General features: G+C 54.0%; 6 protein-coding genes across 6 annotated transcripts; 4 read left to right on the top strand and 2 right to left on the bottom strand.

Annotated features, from left to right (window-relative positions):
* Positions 1 to 280: 280 nt before the first annotated feature.
* MRS44_004428 (uncharacterized protein) lies at positions 281 to 2,269 on the top strand (the record flags this gene model as incomplete). The annotated part of the gene is made up of 1 exon (XM_046268908.2): positions 281 to 2,269. The coding sequence occupies one exon, from the start codon at positions 281 to 283 to the stop codon at positions 2,267 to 2,269; it is 1,989 nt and encodes a 662-aa protein (XP_046136443.2).
* A 1,040-nt stretch (positions 2,270 to 3,309) lies between these two features.
* On the bottom strand, positions 3,310 to 4,454 carry MRS44_004427 (uncharacterized protein; the record flags this gene model as incomplete). Its single annotated transcript, XM_065622199.1, has 4 exons — positions 3,310 to 3,363; positions 3,418 to 3,886; positions 3,935 to 4,319; positions 4,373 to 4,454. 4 exons carry the CDS (start codon positions 4,452 to 4,454, stop codon positions 3,310 to 3,312), a joined length of 990 nt encoding a protein of 329 aa, XP_065478271.1.
* Positions 4,455 to 5,139: 685 nt separating this feature from the next.
* Positions 5,140 to 6,132, bottom strand: MRS44_004426 (uncharacterized protein; the record flags this gene model as incomplete). Its single annotated transcript, XM_046275638.2, has 1 exon — positions 5,140 to 6,132. The coding sequence occupies one exon, from the start codon at positions 6,130 to 6,132 to the stop codon at positions 5,140 to 5,142; it is 993 nt and encodes a 330-aa protein (XP_046136445.1).
* Positions 6,133 to 7,663: 1,531 nt separating this feature from the next.
* MRS44_004425 (uncharacterized protein) lies at positions 7,664 to 8,724 on the top strand (the record flags this gene model as incomplete). The annotated part of the gene is made up of 2 exons (XM_046275639.2): positions 7,664 to 7,967; positions 8,033 to 8,724. The coding sequence occupies 2 exons, from the start codon at positions 7,664 to 7,666 to the stop codon at positions 8,722 to 8,724; spliced, it is 996 nt and encodes a 331-aa protein (XP_046136446.1).
* A 4,486-nt stretch (positions 8,725 to 13,210) lies between these two features.
* Positions 13,211 to 19,712, top strand: MRS44_004424 (uncharacterized protein; the record flags this gene model as incomplete). Its single annotated transcript, XM_065622198.1, has 4 exons — positions 13,211 to 13,669; positions 13,742 to 14,991; positions 15,111 to 19,525; positions 19,579 to 19,712. 4 exons carry the CDS (start codon positions 13,211 to 13,213, stop codon positions 19,710 to 19,712), a joined length of 6,258 nt encoding a protein of 2,085 aa, XP_065478270.1.
* A 1,518-nt stretch (positions 19,713 to 21,230) lies between these two features.
* MRS44_004423 (uncharacterized protein) lies at positions 21,231 to 24,249 on the top strand (the record flags this gene model as incomplete). Its single annotated transcript, XM_065622197.1, has 3 exons — positions 21,231 to 21,715; positions 21,775 to 23,094; positions 23,154 to 24,249. 3 exons carry the CDS (start codon positions 21,231 to 21,233, stop codon positions 24,247 to 24,249), a joined length of 2,901 nt encoding a protein of 966 aa, XP_065478269.1.
* Between the last annotated feature and the right edge of the window lie 3,237 nt (positions 24,250 to 27,486).

The raw sequence follows: 27,486 nt of genomic DNA, 5'->3' as shown, positions 1-27,486 counted from the left end.
ACTTTGATATTCGGCAGTCGTCACCATTCCCTAGTGCTGCTCTCCCTCGTGCTTGCTCCCTGGAGAATAAGACTGTTCAATTCCTCGGGACCTACGATACTCTCAGAAGCCGACTCGACCTTCCTACCGAACAAGCCATCACGATTGAATCAAGGACAGAAGAAAGCAACCGAAACCAAACTCCTGGTCAATGCCTTCCTAACGAAAAACGATCCTACGCTACTTCTCCGATTTCTCCCTCGCTCCACCGTGACCGACCTTCTACGCACCTTCCATGATCATGGCGACGAGATTCTCGCCCGAGGCTTTCCTGCCTTCGGGCGCCTACGACACCGACGTTGGTCTCACCCTCAACGATCCTCTCGTCTACTCCCACATCTCGCCTCCCAACTCATATCCACGAGCCGGAACTCTTCGCCATCAATACCCGCAGCACTATCTGAACTCGTGTCGAAACAATATCCAACACCAGAACCAGCGTGGCTGGATCCCTCCTGCCAGCACGATGTCTCTGCAGCCCAGCGAGACGTCTCCTCAGTCACTCGCCGCGTTGCGAGCTACGCAGTCTGTTCCGCCGCACCATTCATCAATCCAGCTCCAGCCCGAGTCTCTCGAATCTCTCAAAGCTCGACCAGCCACCATATCTCCCACGTACGGAGGTCCTCCTCCAATTCACGAACACCGCCTGCCACCTTCATCCACAGCTCCTCTTCCCAGCGTGTCTTCCGGACTTGTCGGTGCATCACTCTCAAGATCCGTGTCTGCCGATGCCGTGGCGCCTTCCCAATCACCGTCGCATGTGGTCCAACGACTTGTTCAGCAAAACGCTATGATTCGTGAAGCTTGGGAAGCAGAACGGAACCACCTCGAGGCCAATCGAAGACGCGCCGAAGAAGTTTACCAGGAAGAGCGCATCATCATGGACGAAGTTCGAGTGGGTTGGGAGACGGAGAAGGAAAACATGATTCGAGAGATTGAAGATCTCAAGGAGCGCATGCATCGACTTGAAGGAGAAAACAATGCACTCAAAGCAGTCGCCGCCCAGAGCATCCAGGTTACGGGCGTGGTATCGCCTCTGGCGAGTCAGCGAGGTGGAAGCGGCGATGGCTCCTTGGAGAACTCGTACTTTTCTGCTCCACCGGGCCGACTTACGTCAAGGCCGCAAAACCCAGCCATTCCAGCTAGTCTATCGACGGGCGATGCGTCATCTCTTCCGCCGGGCCTTGACGGAGCATCTCGCAGACCTCACTTTTTAAGTCCAGGCAGTTCCCGTCTTTCTCCCATCACACAACCCGAATCATCCCCCTTTGTCCCCCTGGATCCAAGAATGCAGACTCAAAACCCAGTTGCCAGGGACTTTCTCTCATCTCCTTCAGATGAAGCCACGACGCCCGTGCCAGTCATTGATGTTCAGGAGATTGATCCCAAGTTGGAAGGGATTCCCCTCAAGGCCACCGCCGTTCAAAAGTCTACCTTTGCCGATGGCGCAACTTCTACCGACAACTCTTCGTCTCCCATAGCGTCTCCCCCTGGCCCTGCCACTCAACACCCGGAACGACTTGGACGACCCTCAAATGTCCGCGGGTCGTCAAAGGAATACACTCTACAGGCCCTCTCGGCCGTTGAATCTCGCCGTCTAACGATGCACGCCGGTCACACTCCCAATCATTCTCTGTCGCTTTTTCCCACTGTCAATCCGACCGATACGGATGCCATTGTGGGCGAAGGCGCGACGCCAACCGTTGAGACGGTTATCGACCTTGCAGCAGCACTCCCAGAAGAGCCGGTTAAGGACCCTGCAGCTACCGTTGTACAAACCGCCAGGCGTGACTCCAAGGTCTCGTTTGTATCTTTTGCAGAAGAGGAACTGAACCTGGACCATCCCGAGCCCGTGTTTGAACCAGATGAGGGCGACAAACCACTCAAAGGACCACTTATGATCAGGAACATGCCGGCAAAGGACGAACTTTTCTGGGAGGCTGTCAACAAGAAACTGGAGCCCATCAGCCAAGGGCAGAACGCTCTTCCGGCTGTCATGCAGACTTCCCTCGAAGACTTGGAGGTGGGAGCCGGGCCTTCAGGCTCGAACGCACAAGCACAAAAGCGCCAAAAGGTTCCACATGTCGGCGGCGACGGGTCGGTAGATGCCCAAGCGGACGCCGAGGACAGTGGTAACGATAGCGAGACGAGCGACAACGGGATTGACGCCGATGTTCCCCTAAAGTTTAAAGCCACGTCCAACTTTGGCGCTCCTTTCGGTGCCATGTAGGACAAGGCGGCTCTAGGGGTTCCACGGAGTATCAAAACAGATGGGGTTGAGGAGTCTTATCTCCCCAACTGGTCCACAAGAGGACATTTTCAATGGCCGTCCTGGGCTTGGAAGGCTTCGGGACTTCCGCCTGCTCCGCCTCCTTCAGAGGGAGATTGGGACGATAATCCGACACCTCCCCCAACGCAGCTGCACGTTTGACGCTTCTCATGATAATGAAACATTTTGCGTTTGTTGTTTTCTTGAGCGGTATTCTAACGCACGTCACGATTCACATGTCACGACACAACACAACAACAACACGACGCACACGTCTAGTCGAATTTGCAATCTGTCTTTTCAGGTCAGGCTGAGTTTTTCAGTCGGGCTCAACGGCGAGCGAGCACACACATGAGGTTTCATGACAAAGGATTAAAAAAGGGATAAACATTTGATAGAAAAAGGAGTAACGGGGGCTCGGTTACTAAACCCATTGCGTTGTTTTATTTTCAGGAGCATGGACATGGACACGGACATCGGCAACACTTTGGACGCAGCAGCGGGCAACAGTGACGCATTATGAGTTTATGGAGGCAAGGTGGCGGGCTTATTTGATATCGTCGATGCGTGTTAGGGCATCGGTGATCGTGTTTAATACCCTGGGGGTTTGTAGGTAGGATGCTTCAGTACCATGGAATTGATATGGATGGAGGTGGGAATGGTATGCGGTAGCCAAGGGATCAGACTGGGAGGCCGGATTAGGACGGGCTGGGTTGCAGGTGCTGGAGTTTTAAGGAAATATAATTCTATGAGAATACCGGATGAACAAGAAATTGAGCATCAAGTTTACCTTGTGCCCTTTGTCAACTTTACTATCGCTTCATTTCATTCATGACAAGATGGGAGATCTACCCTTTCTACCTGACTCAAAATCCATCCAAGGAAACAACCTAAGCAATCAAGACAAAACACCATCGACGCCATGTCTCCCAAACTCATTTCATCTTGTTGGCATTCTTCCACGGGCCCTCTCTTCCTCACGATTGTTGACTCTGCTCTGCTCAGACTCCCATGGTGAAGTCGTGCTCGATGCCGGGTGTTACACTGGCCATGAACTAGGAGTATGTTAGTGATTGAGGCTTGGGTCAGGTGAAAGACTGGGGACATACCTTGAGGAAGACAACCAGATACTGATCCACACGGATAGCAACCTCGTGATCGTCGATCTCTGCCTCCTGCACCTCTTCCCACTCATCCTTATCCGCCGCCTCCTGCGCGCCCTTGACATCCAACTTGTCAATCTCATCCACTAGACCTTCCATCCCGGACGTTGCGGATGCACTGGCGCCGGCGCGCAGCTTCTCCCTTCGCAGTCGCAGGGCGGCGTCAGCGCGGTCGAGCAGCGTCTTCATGACCGAGGCATGCTTGCAGGGGTGCACCGAGGCCATCTTGATGTTGTTTGCGAAGAAGGGAAAGTCCTCGAGTGTGACAGTCTTGTCCTTGTAGTCGCCGACGATGTCCTCCATCATGTCGTGGGGAGGGAGGGGCTGGCCGTTGGGAAGGTAGCCCGAGAGGTAGAGTCGGGGGGTTCGGTAGTAGGTGGTGTACATGATGTACAGGGTGTAAGTTCGACGGCCGCTGAAATGTCAGTAGAAGTTCTCGAGAGGTTTGCAGAAGTCAACTTACCTGCTCTTGGAGTCGGCTCCGGTATCACGGATGATAGCTTCATCATCATCCTCATCCTCCATGTCGGGAATCTCATCATCCTCCACAACCTCTCGGTCGCCGACATTCCCAGAATCGTCTACCGTCCTCACCTCCTTGACCTTGAGGGGCTGAGAGCTCGCAAGCCCACCGGTGCGCAGCCATCCATCTTCGTCATCTCCCGCGCCTCCCTTGAAGTCCTCGCCATCGTTGACGAGAGCCTCCTCGTGGCCAGCGTCGCCGGCAAAGTCGTCGTTGAGGCGGCGGTGGCAGGGCACGTTGCGGGTGACGAGGAACTGCTTTCCCGGGGGAAGATAGCTGACGCGGCGCTCGGGGGAGTCGGCGTCGCCCAGGACCAGGTCGGGAACTTGTAGACGAGGTAGTCTCCGGCCGCGACGAACTCTTCGGGTGTGATCTGACCCGTCTGGCGGAAGGTGGACTTGTGGGTGACGGGGGTGTACCGGTCCCGGAGGGTGTTGACTGTTGAGTAGATGTAGTTCATGATGGGCGATGTGCGAAGGAGGTTTCGGTTCGATGTGTGTCGTGGACGATGAAGCTGGAAGAAGGGCGAGATAAGGTCTCTTTATAGAGACAAGTACCGGCAGCGATGGAAGATGCGGGGTCGGAGCTTCGTGAAAGCTTCAAGTCGACGATGCGAGATCAAAGTAACAAGAGATCAAAGTTGATCCCAGGTGTTGACAGCTTTGAGTTCTGTCAACGGTTGCCTTGGGTATGACTGATAGAAAGAAGCCTAGAGAAAAAAAGGCAATGACTGTGGTTTGTAACTTAACGGCACATTCACAAAGTGATGAAGCGATCACATGGAGGCGGTGGTGGCTTAATGGTGGGGTGCCTGGACCCCTCATTGGCTGCACTGCAGATCATCCAGTCAGAGGCGGGCCTTGCTACTGAGTGCCTGGCTTATCTTATCATGGTGCGCGACGCACGTCATACTCCAAATCTCGCTCACGTGCGACAGAGGCTCTTGATGCAATGATGGGAATGAAGTCGGGTGTTTAGATCACGAGAACAAATGGTTCAATATGGTAGTGAGTGTGGCATTTTAGAAATGGCTTAGATTCATTATTCAAAGTGCCGTGGTATCTTTTTTGTCCCGTCAATGGCGTTCATATCCCTCTACTCTGTGATTCCATCTCATCATCCTCATCAACCCCCTTGTTTCTGCTTCATGCCTCTTCCTCGCCCGCCTCCTCTGCCTCTCGCTTCTTCTTCTCTTCACGCTCCCTCTTCTTTTCCAGTAGCTTTTTCAACTTCTTTGCCGAGTTGAAAACTCCATTTGTACCGGCACCACACGCGGCGCATGTCGGGTCTTTCCTATACCTCTTGAGAGCACACGGCTCACAGAAGTAATGGCCACACCTCGTCACAATGGGCTCTCTATATGATTCCTTGCAGATTATACACGCAAAGGGGATCTCTTCGAGCATGGCGACCTCTGCCTCGTCTTCGTCGACTTCCTCCTTCTTGTCGCGGTTGGCGCTCGCAACCACGGTGCCTCCCAGGTTCTTCTTCCCCTTCGTGACGGTCTCCCACTCTCGATCCAGCTGCCATCCTTGCTTGACGTCCGTTCGATCGTGAAGATAGATGCACGCATCGCCATACCCACAAAAACCCGTCTGTTTGTAGTCTTTGCAGATGTCTGGCTTGAAGTCCATGACCGTGACCGTTCGGATGTTGGTTGGCGCCTTCATCGGACCCTTGCTTCGAGTGGGGGCATCGGGGTTCTTTTGAATGAATGATGTTTGATTCGAAAGTCCCTTGTATGTTCCATCGGGTTGCGAATCATTTGTTGTTGATCTTGTTGAGCCCAGGAGGTTCTTGGCTGAGAGCGCATCCTTGGAGTCTTCGTCGTACCAGTTGCTGTGTTTTGTGGCGTCGTTGGTGCTCGTGATTGGCACGCTCCGATCTGCAGCATATACCGTCGCTGTCAACTCCTTTTCCCTAGTCGCGGTGTCCTTGGAGGAAGCTGTGACGGTGACGGTCTTCTTGCGCCGCTTGACGCGCTGGCCCGACTCGTCTTCCGAGGATGAATAGTCGCTATCGTCGCTGTCTGCAGGAGGTGGCGTCGCGGGCCGTTTTCGCAGGTTCGCCTTGCCCTTCGCGCCTCGCTTCTTGAACATGGCGACGGGCGCCGCGGTTTCGGTGTTTGAATCGGCCATGGTTGTGGTTTTTTTTTTCAGGTTGTGTTGACGGCTGGGTTATAAATGCGATCAACAATTGGAAATCAACTTTCAGACGGAGGAATCTAGAAACTGTCATGTGACTTGGTGGTGGTTTCGCGGAAGGAGACGCGGTGGCTGTGGGGACGCGTTTAGACTTTGCTACCCTGTAACGCCTTGTTGAATCGTGAAGTTCTCATTTTTGTCCTCATTTCGATGATGATTCACGAGATCATAGCTTTTTTAAGTGTTTGTAGTACATTCGGCTATTAATTTACTGTTCTTGGCGTCATTTTCCCTGGTATTAGTAACCATTGGTGTAACAATCGTTTTTTCTCCTGATCATCGCGGCTGATCTCGAAAACGTACCGAATAAGTCGACAACAGCGCAGCTGTCAACACATGACGGCACCGAAACCCAATTGTCCAAAAAAAAAAAAAAAACGGTGGCACGGATGCGTCACCAAAGAAGTATAAACAACAGAGAATTGTAGAAGTCTTGCCTATAGAATGATACCCTTCCGATGCCTTGGAGGGATCAATGCCATGTCTTCTACTTAGACAGCGGGGCCTCATCACTGCATTGTGTTGCCTCCTCTGCTTAATCCGGGATATCATGGTAACCTGGAGGTTGAAAATCGCTATCTAAGGTGCTACAATACTCGAGAATACATGTTTCCCCCATGGTTTTCCTTCACCAGAGAAGATCAGATCCGCGGTCACCGAATCGATGAAGGCCGTGTCTAAAAATAGGCCAGTCAAAATGGGGCTTGCTTGACGAGCCCCATTTTTATCAAGCCATGAGCTGCAAAGCCGTCTGATTGGATCTTGCATACCTAAGAAAACACTGATCACAATACACAACAAACGACCCGAATCATTCATTGCACAGGTCAACATCTTCCCATGAAGAGTCAGCATCAACTAAGGCTGGATGTCCGTCAAGCGAAGGCAATACTATGTATCAAAGATAAATGCAATATTGCCAGATAAATACAGTTATCATCAACACACACAGTCATCATGCTTGCAAAGAGTCAACATCATCATGCTTTACATATGCATCCACGTGAACACTCTACCTCAACAAAGCTTAATCCATCAAGAATCACAAAGCGGCCGCTCTTCATGGATTCAAGCAACACCAGCAGTGCTACCGCCAGAGCCGACACCAGCAGCACCGGCAGCAACAGTAGCACCAACAACACACCAGATAGCTGCCCCAATCGATAGGTAGGTGCGTTTTCCCACCCAATGACACAAGCAAGGCAACGAACCAGTACAAATTCGTGATTCCATGCTCCCACAACGTGCTGAACCTACCGTGGTCATATCTTCAGGAGGCGTTGCGCTGCCCTGGAGAAGCTGGCCTCCAGTTGGTGAGGCCGTACTGGATCCAAAGAGACTCCCAGTGATCTCACGACCCTAAGGCCGCCCTCAAGCCCTTCCTCATCTCATCATATCTTTATTGTTACTCTTAGGGGGATAGTGAGCTAATGCTTTTCAAGTCATTGCCTCTTACGAACTAACCATGGTTCTCTCTATGCGGACAACGCCCAACGGTGTTGAAGACTCAACAGATCGCGTCGAAACCGAAATCGACGACTATATCACTGAATTCGCCGCGAGAGAAGTCCTAATTAAAAAATGGGATCAACTCAGGCGGCCCAGGATACCCGTTCGCTACTTCACGCCTGTCGCGACTGCAATCTTGATGATTGCGCCCCTAGAGATACTCCAAGACTTGCTTCAGTCCTGTAAGAAAGCCCCCGACGTCTTCTTTGACGGTGTCATGGCAAGATTGAACATAGATGGCTTCGAGGCAATCCAGAGCTGTACGTTGGACATTTTCTCTTCCTTCGCCGTGCATAGGCAGACACTGACTGAATAACGATGGCAGATGTTCCAGGAGACCGTATGGTCACCATTCCCAGCCTCGAAGAGAATGCAACGCCCTGTATCCTTGAGGGAGGATCACGCCGCTTTGTGGGTACTTTGTGCCTTTTCCCCCGTATGGGCAACGGCCAGCAGGAAATCCATCGTCTCCAATCGATCCTGAAGGTGTTTTGGGGAGAAAAGGCTGCCTCATGGATAGCCACATTCACCAATCCCGACCTCATGGAGTCTCCGCAGAACCACATCTCACTAAGCTCCACATCGGACTTCTTATTTCGTCGTGCGCGCCTTGCCTTTAGGCCTCTTCGAAGTGCCGACCCCAACGAAAGGCGACTCCAGCTTCACTGGCTGAAGCCCTCGGCATTCAGGATCTTTAATTCCTATTTCTACGACAACCCCCTTGAGCACGTTGGCCTCAACGCCGAGAACACCAAGATATGGGGCGACAGGTTTGCGGATCGGAATATGTGGCTGCGTTTCAAGACGGGGCATGTCTTCACTATACGCGCTGAAAACCCAGCTGATCTTCCAGATTGGGATATGCTAGAGCTGCAGTGGGATCTTCTCCGAGTTGCAGCAATCGCTGGCGCTAAACCGTCTCACCTGGATGACGGGACGGACTGGCATGACTGGAACGATGAGGATGACGGCGATGACGAGGATGTCGAATTCTTCCAGCTCGACCACGAGCAATGAATCTCGGACGATAGTAATGCTCCAGATGGGAAGCATGAAGGTATCAAAGAGACTGCTGATTGGCATGCTGGTCAGGAAATAGACCAGACAGGAGAAAGACACGGCGTTCAAGTTGGCGACTATATCACCGACTTTGTTGAACGAGAAGCCATCCTTAGGGAACGTATTTGCTGAGGTGGCGTTACGGAGGTTACCCTTGCTACTCCTAGTACTCTTGCAATTTATGATAGTTGCGCCTTTCCAAAGGCTACGAGCGACGGACGAGGCATGTTGACTACCTGAGAAAGAAACGAGATAGTAGAATAGCAAAGCACCCCTAACCACTCTTAAATACTATGACTACTCTTGTTTTAATATTATATAAAGAGGTAATCCTTTGCCTACTATTAGTACATAAGCTTTATTTTATCTTAGGCTACCCTTAAAGATGTAGTTCTGCTGAGTATAACATTTGGTGTTAGGCCAGTGACGGAGGAGTTGACGGCTTCAACCCGTGAAACCGAGGTCGTCTTTCGTTGTGGTCGGTGCTTTGGAGGGGGCTTGAAGGAAAGCGTACCTGATCAAACGAGAAGTGAAGCTGGTGGTAGGCTATGCTGATACCTTTCCATTGGCGGCCCCCCTTTGGAGTAAGCTGACGATGACCAAGCCATGCACAAACCCCAGCATCTCCTTTCAGGTGCAGAGACGTCCGATCGGATCTCGCACAAGTGCATGGAAGCGATATTGGGATGGGAACTCACGTGTGACGTGTTTGTGGGAGACTGGTCCCAAGGTTAGACCCCAGAACTGCAATTGGCCGGGGTGAAATACGATACCTTGCTCCAGGCGTGGACTGCAAAGAGTGTACTCCAAACAAGAGCTAGGTAAACCCGATTCTGCTACTTATTTTTGGACACGGTCTCGATCGATTCGGGACCACAGATCTGATCATCTCTGACGAAGGAAAACATGGGAAAAAACACACATACACAACAGCTCGGATGGCAGTCCACCCCACCATCTACCCCTACACGGGCACTTCAAGGACTAGGCTGGGGTTGCTAAACGTAATTGGCCGGAGCTTCGACCCTTGTTCAGGCACATCCATGGACGAGAAATGAGATGAATGAGGGTGTTAATGCGGAGCCAGGCCATTGACGGACGGGCTGTGTTTTGTTCATGACGGAATGTGACGCTAGAAAAACAATGGATGACACGTCCGGCCATACATATCTAGTGCTGCACCCGCGTTACTGGCGTCGTCACCAACCAAAAGTCAACATTGCGATGTAATGCTGTGCCGTGTTGTTGTGTTGTTTGTTTATGTTTTTATACTTTTGCACAATGCGCTATCGTTGTTTGCATGAACCCAGCCCAGCCATCCCATGTCAGGCTTCGGTAATTGATTCAGCAACGCCCAATTGATGCGAACAAGCAAAAAGGAAAGCCAAACTCGACGCCCAAAACTTTACAGTCTTCAATGCGTCCGTGAGAAGAGGTCATCTGCCTCTTTGCGGAGCCGGTGGCGGTCACACTCAAGCTTTCGCGCGGCTCACCAGAAGGGCTGGAAGCTCAGCCTATGGCATGTGCCAGAGGCTATGGCGCTGCGCCGTCATCAAACGGCGGCTAAGAAGGAAAAAAAAGGGTAGCCTCCTCACGACTTCAGCCCCCGTCCTCTCGGCGAGGCCTGGACTTGGACTGCAGGGGCACCTGAACCTATCACGGCCGGCGTTACGGCGGTGGAGGCCGATGGTCAAGGCCGGAAGCAGTGGGAGACGCAGGAACAAGATTATGAACAGTGCTTAGGTATCGAGTGATGTGATGTGTCCATGTTGACAAGGCTCGCCGTCATGCTGCATTGGTCGAATTCAGCATTTCGATATGCAGCCAGTGGGAATCACAATTGATCCTTCATCCATACCTCGCTCGCTCGCCTGGCCCCCGGCTCTCGGCCAGGGGGACGAGATAAATCACACGGCCTGGAACAACCTGGGATGAGGGCAGCGGCTTGTGGCCTTGCCTTGACAATTCCCTTACCCACGTCAGTCAATGGCCCAATTAGCGCATCCCCGTATGACCCCTTCTCGAAGCCGCTTCACGGATCCTATCGTGGTCCTTGCGGCATGACAAGAATGGAATAACACACACATCGGCGTCTGGGACAAGGCCGGATGTACTATGTAAGACATGAGGGCATGTCAATAAATGCACAGGAGAGTAAAAAATTGAATCACTTCTTCTTCTTCTTCCGCGTACCTGGCAACATCAAAGTGTCGGTCGGCGCTGCGAGTCCATGTCTATCCCACCCCGACGTCCCACTCTCCACGTTCCACCACGACTCCACGCTCATCCCAGTCAATAAGACTCCTCATTCCCAGTTTGAGCAGCTCCTCAGCCAGCCCAGAGACGAAAAAAGGACCTGCCGTCAGCAGGGGCACTCACTAGCAGGAGAAGGTAGTGACCCTGCCCTGTCCCATCTGCCCTGGCCTGCCCGACTGGTGCTCTCGTGCATCTCGGCACGCGGCTTGACGCAGGTACAAGAGCAAAGCGCAGGGGAAGGGAGGGAAAAGCGGAAATCATCAGGTACCGTGCAGACCGGGCCATATCCACCACGGACAGGGTCTGGAGCATTTTGGTAGTGACGAGTCGGTAGCTTCTTCAGCTTCAGTGCAAGGCAGCTGGACGCACAGCCCACAGGTTGGACCTGGTTCCCTGCTGTTTCTGCTGCTTGACCCCGTCGTCATTGAACGAGGAGAGAAAATAAGGAACCAAGAGCGAGAGTAACGAAACGTACGTCCTCAGCTTCACTTTCAGCTCTCCATCCCCCCTCTCTCCTTATACTGCCGAAATCTCCTCCTTCTAATTCCTCTTCCATCCTCCCGACCCTTTCTTTTCTTGTCTACGCTCCTTTAGACTCGGTGCTACCACCACCACCTCACTCCTAATACTAACCAATACAGCATATCGAAGGGCGATAGGCCACTGCCGGACCGGAGGCACAAAGGGAGCGCGTCTAATTCTGGATGCCCTTTGCCAATCACTTTGCATCCTCATCCCCTCGGCTCCCCAAGGACCGACTTTGCGCATCACTAGGTTCCTTCTCTGGACCGTCCATTCCTTGATAGTCGATTCCTTCTGGGTCCTTTCCTCGAACGTCGTCTTATGAGGGGTCATATTGTGCAGCGGCTCATTTCGTCAACCTCGGCCCTGCCATCTCCTTTCTCCTTCTTCTCTCCAGCTCTGTTTTGAGGAAGACTGCGAATCGCCTCTCTTCGACCTGGTGCACCTACGTACTGTCCCTCATTATCCTTTTTTTCTCTCTTCTGAGCTGTCTTTTTTCCTTTCTGGCTGCTTTTACTTTGGTCAATCTCTTTCTTCCTCAAGGGCGATCCAATTCCACACGTCCACCACCGCACGTCACCGGCCGCCCTTGAAATCGGACGATCCACCCCAGTCGATTCTGGACAGAGAGAGACGTCTTCCTTCTCCTGGAAAAGAGACTCCACCTGAGATTCAGGTACAATCTCTCTCTTCTCCTCTCTTCTCTTCCGTCTTTCTTCCCACGGGACCTCGCCGTTCGTCGACCGTTCACGTCGCTGCCGTATTTGTGGCCGCTCATTTGGTTCCAGCGCCCAACCACCAGCACCAGCCTCCGTCCATCGCCCAAACGCTTCCGGCCGTTAGAGTTCCCTCGAAGCGCCGAATTCCAATTGGATTGGGAATGATCAACAAGGTCACTGTCGCATAAGTCTCGGAGGCACATTCCAGCAGCCAGCGGCCTGAAATATCGCTGCCAGTCCTGCGACACTTGGAGGACCAGGGGGCCACTCGCTCGCTCCACTGTTGGCCTTGGTACGACCGTCCGCCTGCCTGCGTGCTGCAGTGTAATAAATCATTTGCCTACTGTGCCCTGCCGCCGTACGGTACCTGGAATCACTCGCAGACGACAGGGTGCGTCAACAGCCCGCCATTAGACGCACACGGCCTCGGCATTTCTTTCTGTCGACTACCTACGACGTGACGATTCTGGCATTGTTCGCTCAATCCTTCGCACTCATTCTCTGGTCTATCCTTCGTAATTGTCGACCTCTTTTTCGCGCCTGCACTGCACACATTGACCCGTTGTTGGTTTTTTTCAGCCCTGCCTCGTTTTCTGTGGGAAAGTCTTTCTTTTTCTTGCAGCCGGGTCTGCTCTCTAGTTCCAATCTCACGCTCCCTCACTCTCCCTGCAGCCAACTCTCTTTGCTGCAATCTCACTGGTCACGTCTGCGGCACTGCACACGCCAGCTCTAATTCATCTCGCTCCGGTTGGGTTGGGCAGGTACTTAGCAAAAGGTACCCCGTTAACCTCAGCTTTGAACAACAACACAAACACGTTTGACCCTCCCACAACCATCTCCCCCGCGACGGGCCTGCTACGTCGTCCGTCCGATCTCTTGATGGTTTCAAGGCGAGTCTGAGGAAGCTTTGCTTACCCTGACGAGGGTCAAATTGCTCCAGAGCAATCATGGCCTCATCGCTGGCTTCGGACAAGCCAAGCCTGCCCGCTCCTGGCGCAGCGCAATCCGATCCCTTCGTCGCCAGCACGCCCGCGCCCGCCCACCATCGATATTCCACCTTTGACCATGACCTCTTCATCGCCGGTCCCGCCGCCTCGCCCAGATCCGCAAAGCGCGCCCTCGAGGCACATCTCGCCGAAACCGAGCGACGTCTGGAGGAGGCCGGAAAGCTGGGCACTGCGCTCGTGTCCCAGCGCAAAGCCCTCACCGAGCAGCTCCAGGAGGTCGAGAAGTTGCAAAGCGAGGGAGAACTGAACCCGGAGCTCCGCCAGAAGCTCGTCGACATTGAGAAGGAGTACAACAGCTTGGCCAGGGAGTCTGCACGGGCTTTTCTGCCTAAACAGAGGGTCCCCAGCAATGAAGCTAATCCGAGCTCCCCCTTTGCGCCCGAGAGCAGGGGCGGCAGAGTATGTCGCTTTCGCATCCCTGGTTTCCCTGCTACGTGGCACAGCTAACTGACATTACTTTCTTCTCTATAGCGGTCAGTCAGCCCATCCAAGTTTGAGAGTCAAGCGACAGGGTCCCCCACCAAGCTCAGTGTTCCGAATCGAAAGATTCGAAACCAGCCCTCCAATCGCGTCCACGACATCGAGTTCGCCGCCGAAATCAGCACCTCCCTCATCGCCCAGGTCCGCAACTTGCAAGCGCTGCTCGCCGAGCGAGATGAGGAGACCAAGGACCTCAAGGCCGACAAGTCCAGACTTGAAATCGAATGCGAGGCCTTCCAACAACGAGTCAAGACCCTTGACGAGAGTGAGAACCGATACAAGGAGGAGAACTGGAATCTGGAGACTAAGCTACAGGAACTGTCGGCTCAACAGAAGGAGTCCGCAGACCGCGAGAAGAAGCTTGCCCAGGCTCTCAATGTCATCAAGACCGAAAAGGTTACAGCACAACGCGAGCTTGACGAGGTCAAATTGCACCACGCCAGACTCATCGACCAACACGCCGCTGCTGTCAAGCAACACGACACTGAAATCGGAGCTGTCAAGCGAAACATTGCTATGGCAGAGGGTGAACGCGCGGCCATGCAGCGTCGGATCGACGACTTGACCGGTCAGAACCAAGAGCTCGCCAGGGCCTTCTCTACGCAACGAAGCAGAGCCACGGAGCTGGAGCCTAACGCGCGCCCCAGTGACGATGACTTCGAATCCGCTGCTGACCACATCACTCCTGATCACTCGCCGCCTCAGTCTCCTGTCAAGGGAACCCCTCGCCATGCTATTCTTGAGACCGAGACAGTCAAGTCTTCACTCCACCACGCCCAGCGCACCATCCAGAGCCAGAGGAGTCTGCTCCATCGTGAGAAGACCGAGAAACTGGAGCTCCGACGTATCATCCAGGACCTCCGTGACGATCTTGAAAAGGCCAGAAACGACGCGACTGAGCACAAGGCTCATCGACGATCCCGAAAGCCGGAACCCAAGGAGTTTAAGAAGCCGCCGCGCCTGCTTGGATCTTTCCGCTCCAGTCGGCAGGAGGTTATCGCCGACGATGGTGAGTGGGAAGACCAGCACGATGTCTCCCCTCGTGGCTCTCTCTCTCATGCCTCTCCTCGCCCTTCTGTTTCTCCTATGAGCACCAGCAGCCACACTATCCTCCCCAGCATCGAGTCTGCCGATAATGACGACCATTTCGACACTGCCAATGAGGCCAGCGAGTCTGCCTTTGAGACAGCCAATGAGCGGGCCACTGAGACGGAAGATTTCCAGACCGTCAATGAGCAGATGTCAGGAAGTGACGGCGAGACAGAGACGGAGGGCACAACTCGAGGCTTTGGTAAGATGAAGAAGCCCCGAGCTTGCCCTCTGGCCTCTCTCGACATGCCAGCAGACACTCGTTCCATAGCACCGCATCGACTTCGGCTGATGAAGACGATTTCGCCTACCATCTCCGGACGCCTACAAGCACTATCGGATCCCAGAAGAGCACTCGTTTCCGCATGAACCGCAGCATCTTCCATCGCGCCTCGAGACAAGCGAGTCAAGAGCCGCTCTACCACCGTGCTTCCAGACAAGCTAGCGAGGAGCCCTTCTTCCACCGCATTTCGAGACAGGCCAGCGAAGAGCCGCCATTCCAAAGCAGCCCCGCCAGCTTTGCTAGCAGCCGTGGTGGAACACCTCAAGCCACTGGCCAGAGCCTCTTTGCTGAGCTTCAAGACTTTGACGGTAGTGACGACGAGTCGCTTGAGCCAGGTACACCCAGTCGCAGACGCGCTCGCTCTGGTACACCCGCCTCTATGGGCCGAGGACCATCACCGCAACCTGCAGTGCCACCATTGCCCAAGGTCATCATGGTTGACAGCGGCAGCATGACTGACCCCATCAATATCTTGACCAGGTTTGAGGGGGCCGAGACCCCGCGAATGGTCACCACCGGGGTCATGACGGAAGATGAAGAGTCGATTCCCGCTTCCCCTGTTAGCGTCGTGGTAGTCCCCCGCCCTACATCCTTGGGGTCCGTGGTCGACCACTCTGAAGTCCGCAGTGTTATATCTTGGACACATGAGGATCATCTTGAGAACTCGCGCCCTATCTCCATGTCCTACAGCGACGCCGGGGCGCAGCACGATCCCGATATGGAGGAGAAGCTGGCTCTGTTCCCTGCTCCCCCGACCATGCTCCCCATCCTACCTCCGACCTTGAGCATGTCCTCGATTGCCTCGGAGGATATCGAGCCACGGGAAGAGGTCGAGGTACCTCCTACACCACCAGCTCTGACCTTCACTCCCCTCTCGAACCAGAGCATCGAGCCCCTACCCGAACCCGAGAGCCCTCTCCCTACCCTCAGCTTCTCGTCAATCAAGGCCGAGGATCTCACTCCCCGAGCTGAGCCCGAACAACCTCTTCCCGACTTGTCTCTTACAACAATCATCACTGAGCAGGTTGAACCCATTGCTGAGCCTGAAACACCTGTTCCAGAGCTCTCCTTCACAACCATCATCAATGAGCAGGTTGAGCCCATTGCTGAACCCGAGGCGCCCCTTCCTGACTTGTCTCTTACGGCAATCGTGACTGAGCATGTCGAGCCTATTGCTGAACCCGAAACACCCCCTCCCGAGCTCTCCCTGACAACCATCGTCACCGAGCAAGTTGAGCCTATTGCGGAGCCCGAGGTCCCTCTGCCAGACCTGTCCTTGGCTACAATTATGTCTCAGGAGCTTGAACCTGTGGCAGAGCCCGAGGCGCCCTTGCCAGAGTTGACAATGACTACGGTTATGTCGGAGACGGTCGAGCCAATTGCCGAGCCTGAAGTGCCGCCTCCCGCTCTAAGCCTCTCCATCATCTCAACTGAGTCGGTTGAGCCAATTGCTGAGCCTCCTGTTGAGCCAGTCATGTTCATCCCGCCGCCCCCAGCACTCTCCATGTCTGAGATTGTGGGCGAGCACGTTGAGCCCATCGCTAGCAAGGCCCCCGAACTCGCTATGTCTGTCATCCAAGGCGAGCATATCGAACCTGTTGCTCAGCAATCTCCTGATCTTACCATGTCTGCGATCAGAGGTGAACATGTCGAGCCTGTGGCGGAGCCGGAGCCGGAGCCTGTCATTCCCGCGGTGGTTATCCCCCCTCCACCTCCAGCTCCGGAACTGAGCTTCTCTACGATCCAGGGAGAGCAGGTTGAGCCTATCGCTACCAAGGCGCCGGAACTTGCCATCTCTACCATCAAGGGAGAGTCTGTCGAGCCCATCGCGGAACCTGTCCCTGAGCCGATTGTCCCTCAGCTCACCATCTCGAGTATTCGCGGCGAACATGTCGAGCCTGTCGTGCAGCCGATGCCCGAACTCAGCTTGTCCACCATTTCCCGAGAACACGTTGAGCCAGTTGCCGAGCGTGCCCCCGAACTCAGCCTGTCGACTATTTCTGGTCAACATGTTGAGCCAATTGCTGAGCCTGAGCCGGCCATGCCCAATCTCACGATCTCGACCATCAAGGGAGAGCATGTTGAGCCAGTCGTTGAACCTCTTCCCGAACTTAGACTATCGACAATTTCTGGACAGCAGGTCGAGCCTATTGCTGAGCGTGCACCTGAACTCAGCTTGTCATCCATCTCAGGTGAACATGTTGAGCCGATCGCCGAGCCCGTTCCGGAACCGGTTGTCCCTCAGCTCAGCATTTCCAACATCCAGGGAGAGCACGTCGAACCTGTTGCCCTTCCTGCCCCGGACCTGGCCCTGTCATCGATTTCTGCAGAGTCTATCGAACCCATCAAGGAGCCCGAAAAGGTGGTTCCTCCGCCGTCCCTGAACCTCTCTTCCATTTATGCCGAAAACTGCGAGCCTAGGGAGGAGCCCCAGCCAACCCCTGTCAAGTTGGGCTACTCTGATCTATCCACACAACATGTCGAGCCTGTGTCTGAGCCTGCTCCATCCCTTGGTTTGTCTGCGATTGCTTCCGAGAACGTCCAGCCTGTCCTCGAGCCCGTCCCGACGCCTCCCACTCTTGTTATGTCTTCCATTGCTACCGAAGGAGTGGAGCCCATTAGCCCGGTCGTGGAGACGCCCAAGGCACCAGTGTTTGGATTCTCGTCGATCGAGTCTGTTGAGACTATTCCGGTTTCACCCCGAACTCCCAAGAGAGACGGCTTCATCCTTCCTCGCGACATGGACTCTCCCTTCAAGGAGAGAGATGTGCCCGAGACACCCAAGAACAAGACTGGATCGCCCCTTGGCCGGGAGATGGACCAAGATTCTCTGATTGCTGAAGATGAGACAAGCCAATCTCCTGCTGACACTCCCGAGCCTGAGACACCTGATTCTCAGCGACCCCTGAGAGAGATCCCTGCCAACTTGAACGGTAGCCCTACACGCAAGGCTCTGGTCCCGACCAGTGACCAAGGTGCGCAGACCGCGCTAACGGCCGAGGCCATCGATGCCATGTTCAAGGCTCGAGCTCAGCCCGTCTTTGGCCTTGACAAGAGCCTGTCACTCGCCAGCCCCGGAACCCCTGGAACTGCTGGCACCACGGGTACAGTCAGGATCCGCCGATCAAGGGACAGCTTTGAGAGCCCCATTCGAAGGGGCTTGGAGGGCGACGATGTCTTTGACACTGGCTCCATCCGAAGACCCGGTAGCGCTAGAAGTGGCAGGGCATCCCTCCACGATGCTCCTCCTCTGCCTGCCAACCACCGTCAAGTCATCCAGGCCGCGCGATCTGGTTCATCTCAAGGTAACCAGAGCAATATGGGACCGCCTCTCTGGCCAGCGTCTGCCCTCAAGCAGCGACCAAGCACACCTGGTCAGAGACCTACTTCACCCCTGTCCGCTCGCGCCACTCCTACTCCTCATGTTGTTCGCAATGGTGGTGGATACGGCGACCTTGGAAGACAATCACCTGCTAAGCTCACTGACGCATCGCGAAAGTCTTCTCAGTCTTCGTTTGCCTCGGAGCTCGATTCTCGATTCAACATGCGCCCCGGCGAACTTGGCATTGACCCTAGCGGCTTCGGCCCCAATACTGATCCCCGCATGATCCAGGCTATCACCCAGACCATGATCGGCGAGTATCTCTGGAAGTACACACGCAAGACTGGCCGTGGAGGCATGTCGGAGAACCGACATCGCCGTTACTTCTGGGTGCACCCTTATACCAGGACTCTGTACTGGAGCGAACGGGACCCCTCAAGTGCGGGGCGGGCAGAGCTGAAGGCCAAGAGTGTTCCTATTGAGGCGGTGCGTGTCGTTACTGACGACAACCCCATGCCTCCAGGACTGCACCGCAAGAGCTTGGTTATCATCTCGCCTGGAAGGACCATCAAGTTCACTTGCACGACGGGCCAGCGACACGAGACCTGGTTCAATGCCCTCTCCTACCTACTTCTCCGAACCAACGACGATGTTCAAGCTGATACTGAGGATATGGCGGAGAACTTTACTCGTGAAGATGTGGACGAGTTCAACCCTCAGTTTGGGCAACGTGCTGTGAACGGAACCCGACCTGGAGTGCCGGCTTCCTTGTCGTCTTACAACTCGCGGACGACCCGCAACGAGTCACCGGCCGTGGGTGTGTCGATGAACATCCCGACCTTGACACCCAAGGCGCAGCCACAGCGACCTAATGGAACGCTGAGCAAACTCAGCGGCTACTGGAAAGGCAGCCAACTCTCTGGGACGTTCTCGAGCCGGCGTGGACGAGGGGCTAGCGCGCAGAACGTGAACATTTATGAAGCTAGCGAGGCGCACGACAGCGCCGAGGATGTGAGGGAGATTATTGAGCGGCAGGATAGAGAAGCTGACCGGCTCGAGAACGTCCGAGCATGCTGCGATGGTAAGCAGGATAATCTGCCCCATGCAAAGATTGAGATACTAACGCCACTATAGGCAAGCATGACGTTGGAACTCTTCACCACCACCACTTTTCTAAGCGAGGCCGACACGGTAACAACCACACGCACTCGCACCAAGGACTAATGGCGTCCCACACGACAATGGCGTCTCTTCGCTCTCGAGCGTAAGCCAGGGCGACCAAATCAAATCAAACCAACTCGAGCATTTTTACTTTTGTATTCATGGCAACAAATTGTGCCACCACGTCTCTCGCTAGACTACTTTACACACTACCAACTGTTACGACCAAATATCCTCACGGACGTTGACGACACTCACGATTTTCTTGACTCTGTTATCAAAACGCTGTTGCATCCTCGAAATGAACCCGGGATCACAGCTCATGTAGTTTCTGAAGACTATAATCAGCCCACCTCAGCCATGCCTATGGCTACGACTTGCCAGACTTTCCCTTGCTTTGCTTTTTCTTTTTTCCTTTAATTCTTTACGCACACAAACTTAATCCTACCAATCGGCACACGACATGGAGGAGACGAAAAACAAACACAAAAAACAGAACCATAAAAAGCCATTGAAGCATACACACAGCACCATAGTTTGCTTTACTACACCACTACCACCACTACTACTCTTGGTCGGATCAGCGCATGGGAAGCTGGGGGACTTGCAGGAGTTTGTATTTTTTGCGATGCGATGCAGGGGCTGTGTCAATTATGGTTGACGAGCACACCTGACATGCACCGCGGCGCCTTGTTTCTGTACGAGCCGAATGTTGTAATGTTTTTGAGGCTGGCGTGTTTTCGGATTAGAAGGCGCCAGCTGTTCGACATTTCTATCTTTGGACCAGATTGCGCAATGTTCTCGATGCCGAATGGTATCACGGAGGGTCCCTGAGCCGACTCTGCATAGACGCGGGTGGTTCAGGGGTCGTGAAGAGCAGGACAGACTTGCAGATAGATGATGGATGGGATGAAGAAGTTGTTGCTAGGGGGAGTATTACCTATTCACGACTGAATGAGATTTCGTTTTAGATTGTTGCCTGCTGTTTCTGTTTGGTGTGTTGTGTTGTGGTGTGCTTGATGGATTGATGCTGTATTTGACTGACAAGCTTTTCCTCGTGTCTGTTGGACAAACTCTCTCGGCGAATCCTGACACGAGAAAAGTATATGTCTCCCGAGTCCTTGTTCCTGCAGGTAGTTTGCTGCTTGTTGACTTGAGGCTCTCTGCTACAGATGAACGTGCATCTGATTCCCCACTGAAGCAACCACCAAAAAACAGGCGGGTCTCAAACGGTGGGGGACCCGGAAAGACCACGAGAGACTGTCAGCCAGTGGGTTCATCACATGACGTAGGCAGCTGGGAGCTAGCTACCCTTACCTGCCGAGTAGCTTCGAGCAGAAGCCGTGTGGGTGTCACTTACACTCTTGCCAGCCTATCAAGTAATTCCGCGTATAACCTTCCGTCCACCATCAGCCGCCTCCCCCAACGGTCCTCGAAAACAACACCGACTGTCTTTTTTCCTTCTTTTTCTTTTCCTTTGCGACATCCATGACACCTCCGATGCCGATTCCTCGCCGATCCCTTTAGCTAGGAAGGAGTCGAGGCTGCAGTGCCCCTCTATCCCGCCGCGCCGCGCCTAGCCTCCCTCCCGCTCTGTCCATCTCCGGCCTTCGGAATCCGGAGCCATGGCTGGCTTTACGTCTCTCCTCGTGGCCTACCTGCTCGGCGGAGTCACTTTTATTCCTCTCGTCGTCCTGTCCGTTCTCGCATACGGCTTCTACTCGTCCCCCATCCGCAGCGATGCCGACCCCCCCGAAGAAGCGAGCGGCTACGCCGACATCGTCCATAAGGACGACGATACGACCGCCCTCAACGCCGCCAAGAAGGCGCACAAAGACGAACCCCGAGCGCACGCGAACGATCTCGATGTAGCTGCTGGCTTCTTTGCCGTCTGCAGAGAGTACACACCCATGGGCATCAACGCAAAGCCCATCGAGCGCTCGACCCCGGTCGGTTCGACTACCGTGGCCTCTCCAAGTCCCAGTGTCTATCAGACGATGTATCGGAGCATCTTTGAAAGGAAACCCACCCCGGGACCCCTGGATAACAACGGGAACGGGTCGAGTCAGCGACCCAAGAACGCTGGCAACGTCTTTTACGTGGTCCTGAGGTTTGTGTCGAGCTTATCCGGCCCCGCATCCACCATTGCTGACCGATGATGATATCTAGACACGGCCACCTGATGCTATTTGACGATGAAGAGCAGGTCGAAGTTCGACATGTTATTTCACTTGCACACCACGAGATCAGTATATACTCGGGCGGCGATAACACCCCCGAGGGCGAACTATTCATCAAGCGCAACGCCATCCGCCTGTCCCGACGACAGGGCGGTGCAGACCTGAGCCCCGATAGCCAGGTCTCGAAGCCGTTTTATCTCTTTTCCGAGAACTGCTCAGCCAAAGAGGACTTTTACTTTGCCCTGCTCAAGAATCAAGAGCAGACTTTTGGCACGGACACTCAGGTGCCCCAGCCTCTGCACTTTGACGTCAAGAACATCATTTCCCTGGTCCAGAAGCTCCACTCGACCGAAGAGAATATTCACTCGAGATGGGTGAATGCGATGCTCGGACGTGTTTTCCTGGGCATTCACAAGACGCGCGACCTTGAGAACTTCATACGTGAGAAACTCACAAAGAAGATTTCCCGGGTTAAACGGCCCGCATTCCTCACCAACATTGCCATTCAGGGGATCCACACGGGCGATGCGGCGCCATACTTTACCAACCTGAAACTCAAGGACCTCACCGTCGAAGGAGAGTGCGTCGTCGAGGCCGACGTCAAGTACTCGGGCAACGCTCGCATCGAGGTGGCAGCGACGGCCAAGATTGATCTTGGAACCAGGTTCAAGGCTCGAGAGGTCAACCTCGTTCTTGCGGTCGTTCTCAAGAGAGCTGAGGGTCATATGCTCTTCAAGATTAAACCTCCACCTAGTAACCGTGTCTGGCTCACTTTTCAGTCCATGCCCAAGATGGAGATGGACATTGAGCCAATTGTGAGCACCAGACAAATCACGTATACCGTTATCCTCCGCCAGATCGAGAATCGAATCAAGGAAGTCATCGCTGAGACGGTTGTGTTGCCCTTTTGGGACGACATGCCCTTCTTCAAGACGGAGCACAAGCAGTGGCGAGGAGGCATCTTTGAGGGAGATGATGCCACAGTTCCGTCTGATGATGCTGAGAGCATAGCGGCAACAGCAGGGGATGTCGGAGCCGTGAACCGCCTTGATGGTGAACCTGATATGACAGAAGAGACTCGTCCTCTGGAGAAGAGCCAGACCATACCCATCATGGAATCTCCTCCAACCCCTACCGGTCTGTTTGGCCGGAAGCTGAACAAGACGGGCAACAACCCAGCGGCATCTGCATCTTCAACGAGCGTCGACTCCAAGGCAGCGAGTGCTAGCCCTATTCTTACGCCCAAGATCACCAAGTCTATGGAACCCATCGTGGGAACAGATGCTGCCCATGCCGAAATTTTCAAGCCGTCCTCGCCACCCGATCATGCAACGAACTACATGGCTGCTCTGCAATCACGCTCACAAGATGCTTCCCCAAAGCCGCCACCTTCTACAGATTCGCCTCCGAAATCCTCAGCTGCGTCTCAGCGATCCAGCCGCTCCTCGTCGTCAGCAAAGGAGACCCCCTAGGCGAGGTGTCAGAGGATAGCCAAAAGACACCGGTTGCGACAGGGCGTCGTAATACGACCTCATCGACCGGGTCAGCATCTCTTTCCGACGAAAAGGGAACGGGATCCTCAGCAGCATCGATCAAGGAGTCGATCAAGAGCCAGACAGGCTCTTTGGGACGTAACTTCTTCATGAGGCGAGGAAACACAGAGCTGCAAGAGTCTGATGAGTCGACTCACGGTGATGGACCTCACGAGCAGGGCCAGAAGCAGACAACTTTGGCTGCCGTCTCCAACGCTGCCATGCAAGCCAAACAATGGGGCTGGAATGCCTACCAACGGCACAAGGAGGCGCGAAGACAGGCGGAACAAGCAAACCACCTTGATCTCAGCCAGCCTATGGGGAGAGGCCAGCCACTGCCTCCCCCTGGAACACCCCTTCCGAAGCCTACCAACGGCATGACACGGATAGGACCCCCTATCAACGTTCCGGCAAGGAAGCCTGTTCCTTCTCATGGTTCTGCCGAGTCTCTGGATACGCATCATGAACATCACCATGAACATCATCACGAGAACCATCATGAGCACCACCATGAGCATCACAACGAGCACCGGCCTGCACTTCCTCCTACGTTGCACCAACGTGGTCGACGCAGACAGAGCCATGCACCAGAACCGGACATCGGCCAGAACATGCTTGTCGTCGCTGCCCCCGACGACTCTCAGCCGACAACACCGTCAGCAGAGGACCACTCTAACCGTCAACCCTGGGCATCAAGCGGCGAGCAGACCATGGCGAACAGCACAGCGACTTCTCAACAACCTTCGACACTCACTCCCGAGTCATCCATAATGAAGGATGACGGCAGTTCGGTCAGCCCGATAGAGGCACTACCCGCCGCCTCGGCTGCGGCCGACGACGATGACGACTACTCGGGATGGTTGGACAAGGACGCCCTAGACATGGAGATTAACGATCCTGTGCAACTTCCCGTGTCACAGGAAGTCAAGTAATACCAAACACAACAACTTTTAGCAACAAAGAAAGGGAGGGGGGATGGTTAGGCGTTTCTGGGATACACGGGCTCGCTCGGGTTCACAAGCAGTCCCGACGAAGCAAACTCAATTCTTTTCTTCTTCTTTGATGGGAGTAATTAGGCGTTTTATATGTATGGGGAGGGATGGTTTGCTGCTGCTTCAGACAGCGGATATACCTGAGTGCATTGAGTAGTCTTGTCCTCAATATCAGAACTCTGTTTACCATACTCATGAATGATCGTATCTCTTTGGTGACTGGCAAGAACTGGTCAACAATGACCCCAACGGTGTCCTAAATATCTAGCCCTACGAGCAATTCAGCATATCACTTAATCTTCGAGACATAAGGTTGTGTCGCCAAGTCATCCCTTCCGAGGTTCGGCTTCGAGGTGAATTATATGTGATTCTTGCTACCCTTGATCGTCTCATCCGAGTCATCAGCATCAATGTCCGCCATCAGCTTGTGGACGGTGTCTAGATCTGACAGCAGGTTAATTGGGGTTAGTGATAGCATATCGGCAATATCTTCCTTCGTTGGGGAACATTGACGGCAGCAGTAGTGGCTTCTCAATCCAAGGCTCGAACCGAGCACTATTACATAGCAGCCCTGATAGCATCCATAGTCTCCTCCTCCTGCTTCAGTTCAGGGGTGTGTTTGTAACCCTAACTGTCCGAATCATATGAGTCGTCGACAATCACTTGAGTGTCCCAGCTCAGGGTAGTGATCCGGTCCTCTTGGGCTACTCGAACGAGATCGTCTTGCATTCCCTCGTGAGTTTAGGTGCCAGCAGCAATAATAATCCTTCTGATGTCGTGATAGCAGCATTTTTAGCGGAAGGAAGCGGGATCACCAGAGAAAATCAACCCGTTTTCGACTATTAGTTGAATCTTTACGCCAAGATATTGGCCATGAATATGCGCCAAGGAGCTCGAGGGGGATGGGCCAAATTTTCGCTCCTCGCGTGACTCCTCGTGCAGCATCCAGTGCGTAAACATGGAATAGTGTCAGGGGCTCAGCACAATACATCATCTGTACGCCGCCCGCCCAAGGTCTCGACAGCGGTCTAGAGCGAACGCTGACCATGTCACAAGCATCAGAGAGAAGGCGGTGACAGCCTTGGTCTGGTAACGATGGCACACTAAATGGCTCAATGGATGATCTAGTCAGAGTTGACTTCAATGCCCCTGGGTGAGCTTGATCCGGCGATGGGGCACATGACTGAGAGAATCACATCTCTGTAGGAACAAAGCGGAGACAATGTTCCCTAGGCCACTGACAGCTCGGGACGACCTTGGTGAGCTGCTTCAGGAACAACAATGTGAAGGGGCAGGAAGAAGCGGGGATAGGTACTTCATACATCCCGACGACCAACTTGATATGCCCGGGGCAGGCACCTCTCGACAGCAGAATGACCAATATTAACCCTGGAATATAGGACTTGAAAGGACAGTGATGACACTAAGGCAACCAACAGTCCGTGAATAAAGGCTCAAACATGTTCTCATGCAAGGATCGATGACTGCACTCCAACTTCGCCCGAGGCTGCTCTTCTTCATGTGTTCACAGGTGGGACGAGACAACGCCTTCAATGCTTGCAAGGCCGTGCCGCTGAGGGCAAACATGTTGCTGCAGCTGCAGTCCTCTCCCAGCTTCGCGTCTTGGGATACATTGGTACCCAGACACTGTCCGTTTCATCGCCCCGTTGGAGGTTGATTACATCCACTCAGACCGATAGCAACGCCCGAGTGTCTGGATCGAATCTTCAGGGTGAGCCTAGGTGAGGTTTGGAGGGCTGAGGCAATCCTATATCAACCCCTGCGAGCTTCAAAATGCTCAACGCCGCGGGACAAATCGACGAGACTCATGACACTCATGGCAGCCTGGTCAGTGCCCGACTGGCATCGTGAGCGCAAGCACACATGCCAGTCGTGGTATGCAGTGTAAGCCGAGGGTGCTCTCGGATGGTATCCCGATGCCACAGTCTTCCCCTCATTGAAACAACGAGATGATGATCGTGATGGCTCCGTAGATCCGAGCTGGAGTATATGCGTGAGAACCGAATGAGCATGACCTGCATGCTTCTTTGAGGATTGTGAGAGGCCCATCGTAGGCAAGTCAGAGGATATCACGGCTCTATGTCACGGCTGATCACTAGACAAGAAACCCCCAACTTGCGGTCTGAGACGATGCCTTTGCTGCTGCTATCAAGTCTCTGGATAGACCGGCAAATGAAGACATCGTCAACTCTGGGCAATGTAGATTCAATTAACAGCCGGGCGTGCACCCAGGGCATGAGTCGATCATGATGTCCCCCATGCCGTTGCCCCATGGGGATGCTGTTGGTCCCTAAAGGCTGCATCGCATCGCATCGCATCACATCGATATCCTCGGTCTTCAATAACGGATAAGTGGGAGTTGAAGCCGGAGGCGGTAGGGCTAACCCAACCTTGTGAGTGCCGTTGGGGGCCCATGTAGGAAACAATCGCCGGGGGGCAAAAATTACCGCGGGGAGCCCATTGGGCCATCATGAGGAGTATGTGTGTGTCAAGTCAGCATGGGAGGTCAAAGGATGCGATGCGCAGGGACCGACTTGCGACACAGTCTCTCCCTCCCTGAGACTGCGATATGCAGCCCAGCTACCCGGCGCTGAGCTGAGCTGTACTGAGCCATGCTGATGGCCAGAAGCAGGAGGCGTTCAAGGGGTCCCCTAACCTCCCTCGCCGGGCTCTCGACCAGTGGCTTTTACGTACAAGACTCCATCGTGAGTCGTGTTATTCCCCAGATTGCAAGCCTCTCTGCAGCATGTCTCCGCCAAGAATATGGGGTAGCGGGGGAAAACGGAGGGGGGCTTGCTTGGTTGCTTGGTTGCTTGGTTGCTGCTTGTTGCTGGCATTCACCCTCTTCTTGTCCCTTGTTCTCTCATTTCGCTGCAACCCCCTCTTCTCAACAAAGTCCATCCTGGCAACACCAAGACTCGATGCCATGTGCGTGTTCTCCTCGCCAATGCAACCTGGGCGCACTCTCGGAGCTTGTTTTCTCTCGTCTAGATGCTCCACCACAATAGTTCGTCTCTTGGCCCCCCAGTGCCAAGATACAGTAACTCGTCTTGAAATAAGCTTGATCAACAAGCTTGTGGTTCGTCGTGCGGCCAAGCCGACGACTTGTGGCGGCCAAGAGCTGGGCGTGGTCGAGGCAGACAAGGTATTGGAGGG

This window comes from Fusarium solani, assembly GCF_023522795.1.
Source record: "Fusarium solani strain SB1 chromosome Unknown bctg00000002, whole genome shotgun sequence".
NCBI classification, from domain to species: domain Eukaryota; kingdom Fungi; phylum Ascomycota; class Sordariomycetes; order Hypocreales; family Nectriaceae; genus Fusarium; species Fusarium solani.
This window is presented reverse-complemented; position numbering and strand designations above follow the sequence as displayed.